This window comes from Lepus europaeus, chromosome X (genome assembly GCF_033115175.1).
Source record: "Lepus europaeus isolate LE1 chromosome X, mLepTim1.pri, whole genome shotgun sequence".
Lineage (NCBI taxonomy): Eukaryota > Metazoa > Chordata > Mammalia > Lagomorpha > Leporidae > Lepus > Lepus europaeus.
In genome coordinates, this window is record NC_084850.1 from 129,984,067 (window position 1) to 129,997,812 (window position 13,746).

The 13,746-nt window shown below is 41.2% G+C and overlaps 1 protein-coding gene across 1 annotated transcript in view; it reads right to left on the minus strand.

Moving 5' to 3' along the window:
• PPEF1 (protein phosphatase with EF-hand domain 1) overlaps positions 1-13,746 on the minus strand; it is a 121,343-nt gene that overhangs the window by 33,670 nt on the left and 73,927 nt on the right. The window contains exon 8 of the mRNA XM_062183411.1: positions 2,398-2,564. Coding sequence (XP_062039395.1) covers positions 2,398-2,564 — 167 coding nt within the window. The remainder of the gene's footprint in view (positions 1-2,397; positions 2,565-13,746) is intronic.

Sequence of the window (13,746 nt, forward strand, 5' to 3'; positions counted from 1 at the left end):
GTTTTAATAAAAAATATCAGGAATTTTAATATCTGAAAAGCAGAAGCTGAGTGATTTAATGATGGAAATTTTTTAAATTACTTGTCCTAGCTTTCAAATAATAGTATGTACCCTTAATACCCAACATGGGAAAACTGGAACACACCATACCCCAGGTTTCCATGAAAATCATGTCATGTCAGGCTTCTACAGTGTAACATGATGCTGTCTGAGATGAATTATATCCTGTGCTCATCCAAAGCATCCATGTGATTAAGTCTAAAGGATACTCTGTAGTCTTCACCTTTCTTGTCTTCTTGGAAACACTGAATACAGTTGACTACACTGTCCTTCTGCACAACTTTTCTTCTCTTGTATTTTGTGACAGCAAACTCTTGGTTTTCCTGCTACCTTTCTGGCTATTCTGAATCTTCTTTGCAAACTCCCTTCCTCTTCCTCATAGCCTTACCCATTACACTTGCCTCAGATTCTGTCTCAGGCCATCTTCACCCTTCACTTTCTCCATTAGCAATTTCATCTGTGGCCCATCAGGGCTTCAGTTACTAGCTAACGTCAATACCACAGGATAATACTTCAGGCCACACTTCATTTATCATCTCTGCACACAATACTCAACCGCCTATTCAACAGTACCTCACATCAGCTTCTTCCAAACTGAACTCATCATTCTCCCTCATCCCAACCTTCTCTTCTTTCCATGTTCCCCATGTCAATGAATGATGTTGCTGTATCTCCAAACTCAAGCCACAAATGTGTGATTTCTTCCTCTTTCAAGTCCCCAGTACCAAGTTACTCAGCCTTAAATCATTATTCCCTAAACTCCTCTTGAATTTATCCGTTTCTTTGCATCTCCATTGCTGCCACCCTGTTTAAGTGAGAACTCATCATCTGGTCTCTATTTACTGACTGACCTCACTGGATCCACTCTTGCCTGTTTTCAAATCACTCTTTCTACATTTTATGATACTCTTCGATGGTATTTTGTAGTCTCTGGCTACCACCATATTTTTATAGGAGAATCCTCTGTTACCCCTTAAACAAGATTGGACCCTCTTTACAAACTCATCACACTTGGGGTGGGCATTGTGGCACAGCAGGTTCAGTTGCTGTTTTGGATGCCATCTCATATCAGAGTGCCTGGTTTGACTCCCAGCGACTCCAGTTCCCATGCAGCTTCCTATTAATGCACTTGGGAAGCAGTAGATGATGGCTTTAGTGCCTGAGTCCCTTGCCACCCATGTAGGAGACCTAGATGGAGTACCTGGCTCCTGGCTTTCGTCTGGCCAAGTCCCAACTGTTGTGGATACCTGTGGAGTGAGCCAGGGGATGGATCTCCCTCTGTCTCTCTCTCTCTTTTTAAATAAATCTTTAAAAGGAAAAAAAAACCTAATCACACTTGAAAAACCTGCTCAATATGTATCTTCCCTGCTAGATGAAAACTGCATGAGGGTAGGGACCATGTCTATTTTGTTAACCGTTATAGGTACTAGATAAATATGATTGGCTAACTAAATAAATGAAAGGATAAAAGATGTATCCAATTAAAAGTATTGTGCTCTATGGGCCTCTGATAATAGTCCTAGGGTTTTTGTTGTCATAGTCTCAGAATTTTCCTCCACACCTTCAGAATTATATTTGAAACTCTATACTCAGACAAGATGCCAAAACTGCCAAAAAGACAAATCTTCTCAGTTGCTGAGCCTTGATCAAGACCCCCAAAAGCCCAGGACCAAAAGTATGAGACACATTATACCTTCCACTACCCTGGTACTAACTGATTTCTGTTACTCATAAAATGAGGGATGAAAAAGAAGAGAAAAGGAAAAGGGAACATTTGTCAACTACTGCGCCCTCCTGCAAAAATTCTCAAACCATTTAACCAATTTTCATTTCTCAAATTTCCAGTGACTCACAGAGCTGAAATGCTATGCCACAGCTGTTCTCAAATATGTTTATGAACAACTATGCCAGAGCAATTACCATGTCATAAAAAAATACACACATCAGTGAAAAACACGGTACATATTTTCTGAGAAAACATCTGGGGCAAGCCAAAGAGTAGCAAGAGAGCAAGTCCCTCTAAGTCTGTTCAGGGAACCTACCACCTCCGAACGTGGCCTACCACCCAAGTTGACCTGTGAAGAGTGGACATGGGAGCAAGAGAAGGAACATGACGGAAGGAAGACCAGAGCTAGTGGAAGAGCTAGGAAGAGGGCTTCAGAGCAACTGAGAATTCTTCAGGAGAGGAGCAGGGCCTCTGACCAATGAGAAGTAAGGTCTTCCTGAGACTCCCCTCATCCCTCCTCCTCTACCCTGACCTCTGACTATGCTAGGCACCAAACATGGAGGCATTCTCTGGAGCCAGAAACAAGACAGGGAATCTGAAACCTTGGTTACCTCAGATTCATCATGAAGTCTTCATGGTTCCCTCTGTTCAAGTGCAGGCTATTGGGGTACACAAGAAAACTCACAAACAGGATCATTAGGATCTCTACGGAATTTTTTCCTCGGTCTACAAAATCACCGTTGAAGATGTATGAGTTTTTCTCTGAGGGGAGACCATTCTGTGGAAGGAGCAGAGGGCGATGGAAAACAAGCAGTTAAAAGAACGAACTTTCAAAGTAAGGCTTTATGCATGCACGATGTCCCTGTGAACATGGCGAACAGACACTGAGGCAGTTCTTCCTTGGGTAAAAGCTCCTCACCCACTTGAGCCAGTTTTCCCGCAAGGGACCAGGAAGTGAACAATTGGCTTGAGAAAGGAAGGTCCCAGGAGGATGGGGTTGCTCATTCTACTCACTACCAGAGTTTTCTCTTAAAGGTGCTGATTTTTTTTTTTTTTTGACAGGCAGAGTGGACAGTGAGAGAGAGACAGAGAGAAAGGTCTTCCTTTGTCGTTGGTTCACCCTCCAATGGCCGCCGTGGCCAGCGCACCTCGCTGATCCAAAGGCAGGAGCCAAGTGCTTCTCCTGGTCTCCCATGGGGTGCAGGGCCCAAGCACTTGGGCCATCCTCCACTGCACTCCCAGGCCACAGCAGAGAGCTGGCCTGGAAGAGGAGCAACTGGGACAGAATCCGGCGCCCCGACCAGGACTAGAACCCGGTGTGCTGGCGCCACAGGCGGAGGATTAACCTAGTGAGCCATGGTGCCGGCCAGGAGCTGATATTTGTCCTATCAAAAATAGCTACTCTCACCCCTTCCTTCTCCCCTGAAAAGAGGGAAGCTTCTGTTGAAGAAAGACGCTTGCCTCCAGAGCCAGAAATCTTTCATATCAGGGAACCCCATAATTAATTAGTCTGGGTTGTGGTTCCCTCTGACTGCAAAAGGGAAGACACCACAGGCCTCCCGAGATCACCCGAGAGATGGATGAAAGCACTCAGGCAAGCAGAAGGGGCTGCATGACCATGAGCAGGACTGATGTGCCGCCAGCGCACACCCACACAAGCCCAGCTGGCCTCTGTAGGCTGGCATGTGTTCTGGCTGACCACTGACCCTACCATGGTAATTGTTAAATGTTTTCAATACCGCTCCTGACTATGAGACAATATACTTTTAAATAGTGCTACTATGAAAAGGAGATGGAGTTGGAACAAAAGACTGGCCTTCATGATAGCTAGTAGTCTGGTTAGTCCTACATCCCAAAACTCTAAGACAAGACAAACATACTTAGTGTATTTTATTTTCTCTATGTCATGCCTGATAAGAAAATAGCCAAGTGCACTTCTATTGCATAGTGAGATAAATCCAAACATTTGAAGATTAAATTACAAAGAAAAACATTTAAATATTCATATATCAAAATGCATGTCTACCTTTAAAAAAGTGACCTTCAGAAATAATACACATATTCTAGTTACATTAAACTTCTTCAAAAACTTTTCAAATGCCTCTTTTGTTAGATTTCAAACAATATAAAAATTTAATTACTTTATACTCAGTGGTCTCCTAATTATATACATTTTAATTGTTCATTTCTATATAATACAAATAGTTGAAAAAATATAGGTTACAAAGCATAACTTAGGGATTCCAGAAATCACTTATGCAATGCAACATGTTCTGTAGGTAATTGGAAACAAGCAAACAAACAAGTAATAAGATAATTAATTCTCTAGTCCAGTTTCACTTATAACCCATGCGCCTTTAGCAAAGTCATTTAACCTTTATGACCTGTAGTTTCCTCATGTATAAATGGCAATCATAACTTCCATACCTACCACATGGGGCTATTTTGTAACTCAGATAAGCTATGTGTATAAAATCACATAAAAACTGTAAAACATCACACGAATATTAGCTTCATTTTATTATGACCCCCAACTATTTGTAATTTGAAGATTCAATTATTTTACTTTTTTTAAACTTTTATTTAATGAATATAAATTTCCAGTGTACAGCTTATGGATTACAATGGCTTCCCCCTCCCATAACTTCCCTCCCACCCCCAACCCTCCCCTCTCCCGCTCCCTCTCCCATTCCATTTGCATCAAGATTCATTTTCAATTCTCTTTATATACAGAAGATCAATTTAGTATAAAGATTTCAACAGTTTGCACCCACATAGAAACACAAAGTGAAACATACTGTTGGAGTACTAGTTATAGCATTAAATCACAATGTACAGCACATTAAGGACAGAGATCCCACATGAGGAGCAAGTGCACAGTGGCTCCTGTTGTTGACCCAACAAATTGACACTCTAGTTTATGGCGCCAGGAACCACCCTAGGCTGTCGTCATGAGTTGCCAAGGCTATGGAAGCCTTCCAAGTTCGCCGACTCTGATCATATTTAGACAAGGTCATAAAAGACAGGGTGAGGATAGTAACCAATGATCCTAAGAGTGGCATTTACCAGGTTTGAACAATTATACAGCATTAAGTGGGGAGGAGGACCATCAGTACACACAGGTTGGGAGTAGAGCCATTGGTGGTAGAGTAGAGGTTATGATTACAAAGGAATGAGGCCCAAGTGCACTAGACAGGGCCTAGAACAAAGGACAGAGTCATTGTTAGAGGAGCTAAGAAAGGTGCTGTCTAAGCTACAAGTAATTTTTCTGATTGAGAGGCAAATAGAACCTGATAGAAGGGGCTTGATAATAATCTGTTGGGCTTTAGGCCTTGTAAATTCAGAGGCCCAGACCTATCTATCTCTTCACATGGGGTATATCCTAAGGGAGGTGTGAACCTCCTAGGGGAAGGCACTCTGTTGACTTTCATTACTTGGCTGGCCTGGGAGGAGAGCTGGCCAGGTAAAGGCAGGTGGCATCTCTAACAAGAAATTTACAGTTCTGCCTGCAATGTTGCTGACCCTACTTGACCATCCCCTCAGCTGCAGTGGTCACTTTGGAAGTTGGGCTGAGTGAAGGGCTTTTCAGCTTGGAGCCAATAAGATCTGTGGCTCTGACCTGGGCATCCTTCGACTCCAGGGCAGGTCCATTTCCAGTGATCCAACTCTTGGCAGAGCTGCCAGGGCTCTTCACAAGCTGACTTCTGCTGAAGCCCAGGCTTACCACGTTGAAAGCTACTGCAGTGGACTGGCCCGTTGGGTCTCCTTGAGGGCAGATCACTGTACAGATCAGCCATTAATAGGCCTGCCACCCATTGCTTCTGATGCCGAGCTTTCTTTTCCTCCTGGTTTTTGTTAAAGCAGACCAGAGGATGCAAGTCAAGGGAGTGCCCGTGTCCCATCTCTAATCTTCGGTGGCCTGAACTACAAGTCTATAGTCACAGGCATGTTCTGTAGTAGTTTTTCTAAGGTAGACAATGCCCATGAGGAAAATTATATTCTCACTTTAAAACTTTCTTTCCCTTTAGTCTGAAAGGGAGGTTTTTTCTACTTACTGTATACTTCGCTGATGGCGAAGTGAATCTAGCTATGAGATTATTATTTAAGTTCTTATTTTGGCTATGCTATTACAGAAAAATGTTAGCCATCTCTTTTATAAGGTCTAAAGATTAAATTGTGTGTCCTACAGATTCCTTTATAATAGAATTAGTTTCCTACCTTGAAGAGAATAGAGAAATGAAAGAACAAGTTGGGCTTAGAATAGAGAAATGAGGGAGCAAGTCCTAGATCGCTTGCTGACAATAGCAATATTACATGAATACTTAGCAAACCGTTTCAACCATTAGATAACAACTTAAGAAAACATTTACCAGAAGGTCCAATGCCTTCTATAAATTTTAAGAATCATGTATTTGAAAACACCTCTTAAATATCTAACATGGTGTAGTTTGTTTAGCCAGTAAACTTAAGCACAACCATATAAAATGTTTTTAGTTTCTTTCTACCAACAAGTCTAAAACATATGATACACAGATTCAGGTCACTGGAATTAAAATGTATCTTTGATTGATTTTAGCAGCTTAAATTTATGAACAATCTTATCCATAAGCCATTTAAAATAAAACTCTTAATAAAATTTCCCCATGTGGACATACAATATGTACACACATATAACATAGCATAATAGACCAATATAGCAATTTTAATAATAGCTTTTAAAATCTTTAACTCTTTTTGTAGATTGCCAATTGATTTGAATTGCTTTTTCTTTTTAGTAACCTCAGTGAACCATACTTTCTCTCAGTTGGTACTGTTAATACATTATTGGCTTCATCTGTTTACAGAGCCATCCCAAAGTACTGAATACAATAAAAGTGGCTGGAAAAAGTCCATAGGAACCTATAGGAGGACAGCTAAACACAGAACCAACAATGCTTTAGTTTTATGAGCAGCAGATCATATATAACTGTGGATGACACAAGACTTTAAGTCGCCATGTTTAAAATTATAAACTCATCAACCAACAAGAGGCACTTGCTTACTTCACAGTATTTTTGAAAGCACCTGTAGGATTTTACAAGTATTTAACCCTTTAGGCCTCTGGAGCTTTCTCATTAAGATAACTATCATGTCTAGTAACACAAGATCATTAGACTTTTAATTCTCAAACATTTGTATTAATAGCATTTTCCATTATAGAAACTTAAAATCTGCAGATTCCTTCATAATAGAATTAGTTCCCTACCTTGAAGAGAATAGAGAAGTGAAAGAACAAGTTGGGCTTAGAATAGAGAAATGAGGGAGCAAGTCCTAGATCACTTGCTGACAATAGCAATATTACATGAATACTTAGCAAACCGTTTCAACCCTTAGATAAGAACTTAATAAAACATTTACCGGAAGGTCCAATGCCTTCTATAAATTTTAAGAATCATGTATTTGAAAACACGTCTTAAATATCTAACATGGTGTAGTTTGTTTAACCAGTAAACTTAAGCACAACCATATAAAATGTTTTTAGTTTCTTTCTACCAACAAGTTTAAAACATATGATACACAGATTCAGGTCATACAAATTAAAATGTATCTTTGATTGATTTTAGCAGCTTAAATTTATGGACAATCTTATCTAAAAGCCATTTAAAATAAAACTCTTAATAAAAATTTCCCCATGTGGACATACAATATGTACGCACATATAACATAGCAGAATCTGTAGGATGCACAATTTAATCTTTAGACCTTATAAGAGATGGCTAACATTTTTCTGTAATAGCATAGCCAAAATAAGAACTTAACTAATAATCTCATAGCTAGATTCACATCGCCATCAGCGAAGTATACAGTAAGTACAAAAAAAACCTCCCTTTCAAACCGAAGGGAAAGAAAGTTTTAAAGTGAGAATATAATTTTCCTCATGGGCATTGTCTACCTTAGAAAAACTACTACAGAACATGCCTGTGACTATAGACTTGTAGTTCAGGCCACCAAAGATTAGAGATGGGACACGGGCACTCCCTTGACTTGCATCGTCTGGTCTGCTTTAACACAAACCAGGAGGAAAAGAAAGCTAGGCATCAGAAGCAATGGGTGGCAGGCCTATTAATGGCTAATCTGTACAGTGATCAGCCCTCAAGGAGACCCAACAGGCCAGTCCACTGCAGTGGCTTTCAACGTGGTAAGCCTGGGCTTCAGCAGAAGTCAGCTTGTGAAGAGCCCTGGCAGCTCTGCCAAGAGTTGGATCACTGGAAATGGACCTGCCCTGGAGTCGAAGGATGCCCAGGTCAGAGCCACAGATCTTATTGGCTCCAAGCTGAAAAGCCCTTCACTCAGCCCAACTTCCAAAGTGACCACTGCAGCTGAGGGGATGGTCAAGTAGGGTCAGCAACATTGCAGGCAGAACTGTAAATTTCTTGTTAGAGATGCCACCTGCCTTTACCTGGCCAGCTCTCCTCCCAGGCCAGCCAAGTAATGAAAGTCAACAGAGTGCCTTCCCCTAGGAGGTTCACACCTCCCTTAGGATATACCCCATGTGAAGAGATAGATAGGTCTGGGCCTCTTAACTTACAAGGCCTAAAGCCCAACAGATTATTATCAAGCCCCTTCTATCAGGTTCTATTTGCCTCTCAATCAGAAAACTTAATTGTAGCTTAGACAGCACCTTTCTTAGCTCCTCTAACAATGACTCTGTCCTTTGTTCTAGGCCCTGTCTAGTGCACTTGGGCCTCATTCCTTTGTAATCATAACCTCTACTCTACCACCAATGGCTCTACTCCCAACCTGTGTGTACTGATGGTCCTCTTCCCCACTTAATGCTGTATAATTGTTCAGACCTGGTTAAGGCCACTCTTAGGATCATTGGTTACTATCCTCAACCTGTCTTTTATGACCTTGTCTAAATATGATCAGAGTTGGTAAACTTGGAAGGCTTCCATAGCCTTGGCAACTCATGACGACAGCCTAGGGTGGTTACTGGCGCCATAAACTAGAGTGTCAATTTGTTGGGTCAACAACAGGAGCCACTGTGCGCTTGCTCCTGATGTGGGATCTCTGTCCTTAATAAGTACTGTACATTGTGATTTAATGCTATAACTAGTACTCCAACAGTATGTTTCACTTTGTGTTTCTATGTGGGTGCAAACTGTTGAAGTATTTATACTAAATTGATCTTCTGTATATAAATAGAATTGAAAATGAATCTTGATGTGAATGGAAAGGGAGAGGGAGCGGGAGAGGGGAGGGTTGGGGGTGGGAGGGAAATTATGGGAGGGGGAAGCCATTGTAATCCATAAGCTGTATACTGGAAATTTATATTCATTAAATAAAAGTTAAAAAAAAAAGAAACTTAAAATCTGGTACCACATCACATCTTGACAGTCCTTCTAATATAATCCAAATAGACTGATTAGTTGGTGTCTCTATAAGATGCGAGACATAGGTCCTTCAATTTTTTCAGTTGGGCCTAAACTGGAAAAACCAAAGTCCAGGATTTACTGGAAATTTTAGAGACCAGATTGTTTGAAACTTTGATTTTTTGAATGCCTGTCAAGAATGCCAAGAAGGCTCAAAATCCAAAATATCTGGTTGAAATAAGTTTCCTTAAAATCATGACATAACATAGACCAAATTTGATCTTGTTACAAGGTGATTATTCAAATCTTTGAAAATAAGCACATATTTAAATAACCCATAGCTCTTAATAAAAATGCAGCTGTTTTTGAACAATTAGAATTTTTTTTATTTTTTTTATTTTTTTATTTTTGACAGGCAGAGTGGACAGTGAGAGAGAGAGAGAGACAGAGAGAAAGGTCTTCCTTTTGCCGTTGGTTCACCCTCCAATGGCCGCCGCGGTAGGCGCGCTGCGGCCGGCGCACCGCGCTGATCCGATGGCAGGAGCCAGGTGCTTCTCCTGGTTTCCCATGGGGTGCAGGGCCCAAGGACTTGGGCCATCCTCCACTGCACTCCCTGGCCACAGCAGAGAGCTGGCCTGGAAGAGGGGCAACCGGGACAGGATCGGTGCCCCGACCGGGACTAGAACCAGGTGTGCCGGCGCCGCAAGGCGGACAATTAGAATTTAACAGACATCAAGAGAACATAATAGATTACTTTAACACATTGATTTAACAGAGCATCAGAGTTTAATTCTATGTCAAAGAGAAATTGAGCTTCCTGTGATCTTTTGCTGTGAGGTTTCCTTCCTTTACCTTCTTTCATATTGGTGACCATGTTTCTGTGTTTCTGTGTGTAACACATCTTTAAGCATCTTTTGCAGGGCAGGATGAGTGGCAACAAATTCTTTCAGTTTCTGTTTGCTATGAAAAGTCTTAATTTCACCTTCATTCACAAATGAGAACTTTGCAGGATATAGTATTCTGGGCTGGCAGTTTTTCCTCTCCTAGTACCTGGGCTATGTCTCGCCATTCCCTTCTAGCTTGTAGGGTTTCTGATGAGAAGTCTGCTGTGAGTCTAATTGGAGATCCTCTGAGAGTAATCTGACGTTTCTCTCTTGCACATTTTAGGATCTTTTCTTTGTGTTTCACTGTGGTGAGTTTGATTACAATGTGTCGTGGTGAGAATCTCTTTTGGTCATTTTTATTAGGGGTTCTATAAGCTTCCTGTACTAAGATCCCTTGTCCTTCTCCAAACCTGGGAAATTTTCTGCTAGTATCTCACTGAAAATGCCTTCTAATCCTTTCTCCCTCTCCATGCCTTCAGGAACTCCTAGAACCCGAATGTTGGTTTTTTTAATAGTATCCTGTAGATTCCCGACAATATTTTTTAGATTTCTAATTTCTTCTTCTTTTCTTTGGTTTGCCTGTTTCCTTTCCTGTTCTCTGTCTTCTAAGTCTGATATTCTCTCTTCTGCTTCACCCATTCTGTTTTTAAGGCTCTCTAATGTGTTTGTCATTTGATCTATTGAATTCTTCATTTCATTATGATTTCTCGTCACTATCACAGTTTCTTGTTCCACTAGTTGTTTCATTTCATTTTGATTCCTCCTTAATATTTCATTTTCACGAGAGAGATTTTCTATCTTGTCCATTAAGGATTTCTGTAGTTCAAGAATTTGTTTTTGAGAACTTCTTAATGTTCTTATCAATTTTTTGAGATCCGCTTCTTGCATTTCTTCAATCTCATCATCTTCATAATCTTGAATTGGGGTGTCTTTTTCATTTGGGGGCGTCATAGTGTCTTCCTTGTTCTTGTTAGCTTGGTTTTTGCATTTGTTGTTTGGCATGTTGGAGATATTTGGTTTCTTCACTGTGGTGTTTTTTCTTGTTACACTATGGCTCTATATTAAGTGAACTGTCTGCTTTCAGTGGATCCTTAGAGGCTTGAGATGAGTGTGGACTGAGAGCTGTGTTTGGTTCCTCAGGGTTGAGGGTGTGTCAAAGATGACACTCCCAGGTTAGGTGTGGTAAATCTCTCTTTCTTTTTTTGATTCAAAAGGGAAGTAATTCCACACAGCTGAACATAATTGGAGGTAGTTGGCAGGCAAATGATATACCCACAGGAGCCAGAGATTGGAAGCTCTTTCCCAAGGACCACACAGGGAATCTGTGCTGCCCTCAGTGTGGGCTCCAATTCTCCTGCAGTCTGCCACTGGGTTGCCAAGTTAGATCCTAATCTCCTGTTATTTCACCCCTCCCCCCAGAGTCAGGTGTTTCTGCTAGGCTCAGGGCCGGTGCAGACCTGAGGTCGCCCTGCTTATGACGTATGTCCAAAATGGCACCTGCTCTGTCTTGCTCGCCTTTGAGAGGTGAGCGGAGAGAGAGAAACTTGTGTCCGTATCGGTCACTTTTTTTATTTTTTTCCTCTCTCTCTTCTAGTTAGCCTGGTGAATTTTTCCCCACAGAGTTTCAAGCCTCGTTCTCTCTAGCCTCCTCTTTCCGCTTGCCCGCTGGTGTCTCGGGCTATTGAGGTTCGGCTCACCTCGCATTCCATGCTGGTGTGTTGAGTCTGCCGCTGGTGTCCCGAACTTGGGCTCCCACGCTCTCCACGCAGGTCCACTGTGAATCACTAGTTCCGGAAGAGTTTCCTCTGCTGTTTCATCCCCTACTCTTCCTTGACCCTGCAGTATCTCCACTTATATTAAACTTTCTCTCCCCCGGACTAATTGTGTGCTCCCTGCCTATTCCGCCATCTTGCCGCTCCCTATTTTACATTTTTTAATATGTTAATTCACATAGCCTTATTTACACTGGGCTACAGTAGTATAAAACAGTTGTAAAAATATAGATTATTGCTCATCAAAACTTAAAAGAAAAGGGGAAGAATTCTGCATCTCTGGTACTCTTCCTCCGTGCACCCTTCAGCTGGCTAGGGTAAGGTACGCTGGAGAAGCTGGAGCACTGTGGGAGGCTATAGCCTCTGTTGAGAAGGCCAGGTCTGAAGGGAGCTAGAGGAGCAGCAGTTTAGAGTTAGAACATGGAAGAAGTAGGCTTAAGAGCCTCCTTGGGTACCTTGTCACAGAATATGTATATGGTCCCGGTTGTGGGGTGAAATGTTGCATGTTATTCGAAAAAGTATAAGGGAACTTCTTCCACAGGTGTTTAACTTAGCACCTCAAACACCACTTGGGACGCCCACTTCCCACATTGGAGTGCCTGGGTTTGACTCCCAGCTCTGGCTCCCAATTCCAATTTTCTGCTAAGGTAGACCCTTGGGAGGGAGCAGTGATGGTTCAAAGGGTTGAGTCAGAAATGGTGCTGGGAAAACTGGATCTCCACATGCAGAAGTATAAAGCAAGACCCCTACCTTACACCTTACACAAAAATCCACTCAAAATAGACCAAAGACCTAAATTTATGACCCAATACCATTAAATTATTAGAGAACATTGGGGAAACCCTACAAGACATTGCCATAGGCAAAGAGTTCTTAGAAAAGACCCAGAGGCACAGGCAATCAAAGCCAAAACTGACAAATGGGACTACATCAAATTGAGAAGCTATTGCACTAGAAAAGAAACACTCAGCAAAGTGAAGAGGCAACCAACAGAATGAGAGAAATTATTTGGAAACTTTGCAACTGATAAAGGATTAATATCCAGAATATACAAAGAGATCAAGAAACTCAACAACAACAAATCAACCAACCCAGTTAAGAAATGGGCAAAGGACTTAAGCAGACATTTTTTAAAGAGGAAATCCAAATGGTCAATAGACCAATAGATACATGAAAAAATGCTTAGGATCACTAGCCCTCAGGGAAATGCAAATCAAAACAACAATGAGGTTTCACCTCACCCCGTTAGAACAGCTTTCATATAGAAAACAACGAACAGCAAGTGCTGGCAAGGATGTGGAGAGAAAGGGTCCCTAATCCACTGTTGGTGGGAATGTAAACTGGTGCCATCACTGTGGAAGATACTATGGAGATAACTCAGAAATCTGAATATAGAACTACCATATGACCCAGCCATCCCATTCCTGGGAATTTACTGAAGGGAAATGAAATTAGCAAATAAAAGAGTTATCTGCACACCCATGTTTATTGCAGCTCAATTCACAATAGCTAAGATATGGAATCAACCCAAATGTCCATCAACTGAAGACTGGATAAAGAAATTATGGGATATGTACATCATAGAATACTACACAGTGGTAAAAAAAAATGAAATCCTGTCATCTGCAACAAAATGGATGTAACTGGAGAACATTATACTTAGTGAAATAAGCCAGTTTCAAAAAGACAAATACCATATATTCTCCCTGATCTGTGATAACTAATAGAGCACCTAAAAGGTAATCTATAGAAGTGAAATTGACACTTTGAGATGTGATGGCTTTGAACAGCCCTTGTCTCAACTGTTAAGGAACAGTTTTTTTTTTTTTCATACTATTTGTTGAACTCTTAGTATAGAATTAATCTTTAATCTTATATTATAAAATTAATTGAAAATAGATCTTAGTAAAAATAAGAATGGGAATAGGAGAGGGAGGAGAAAGAAGGGTGGG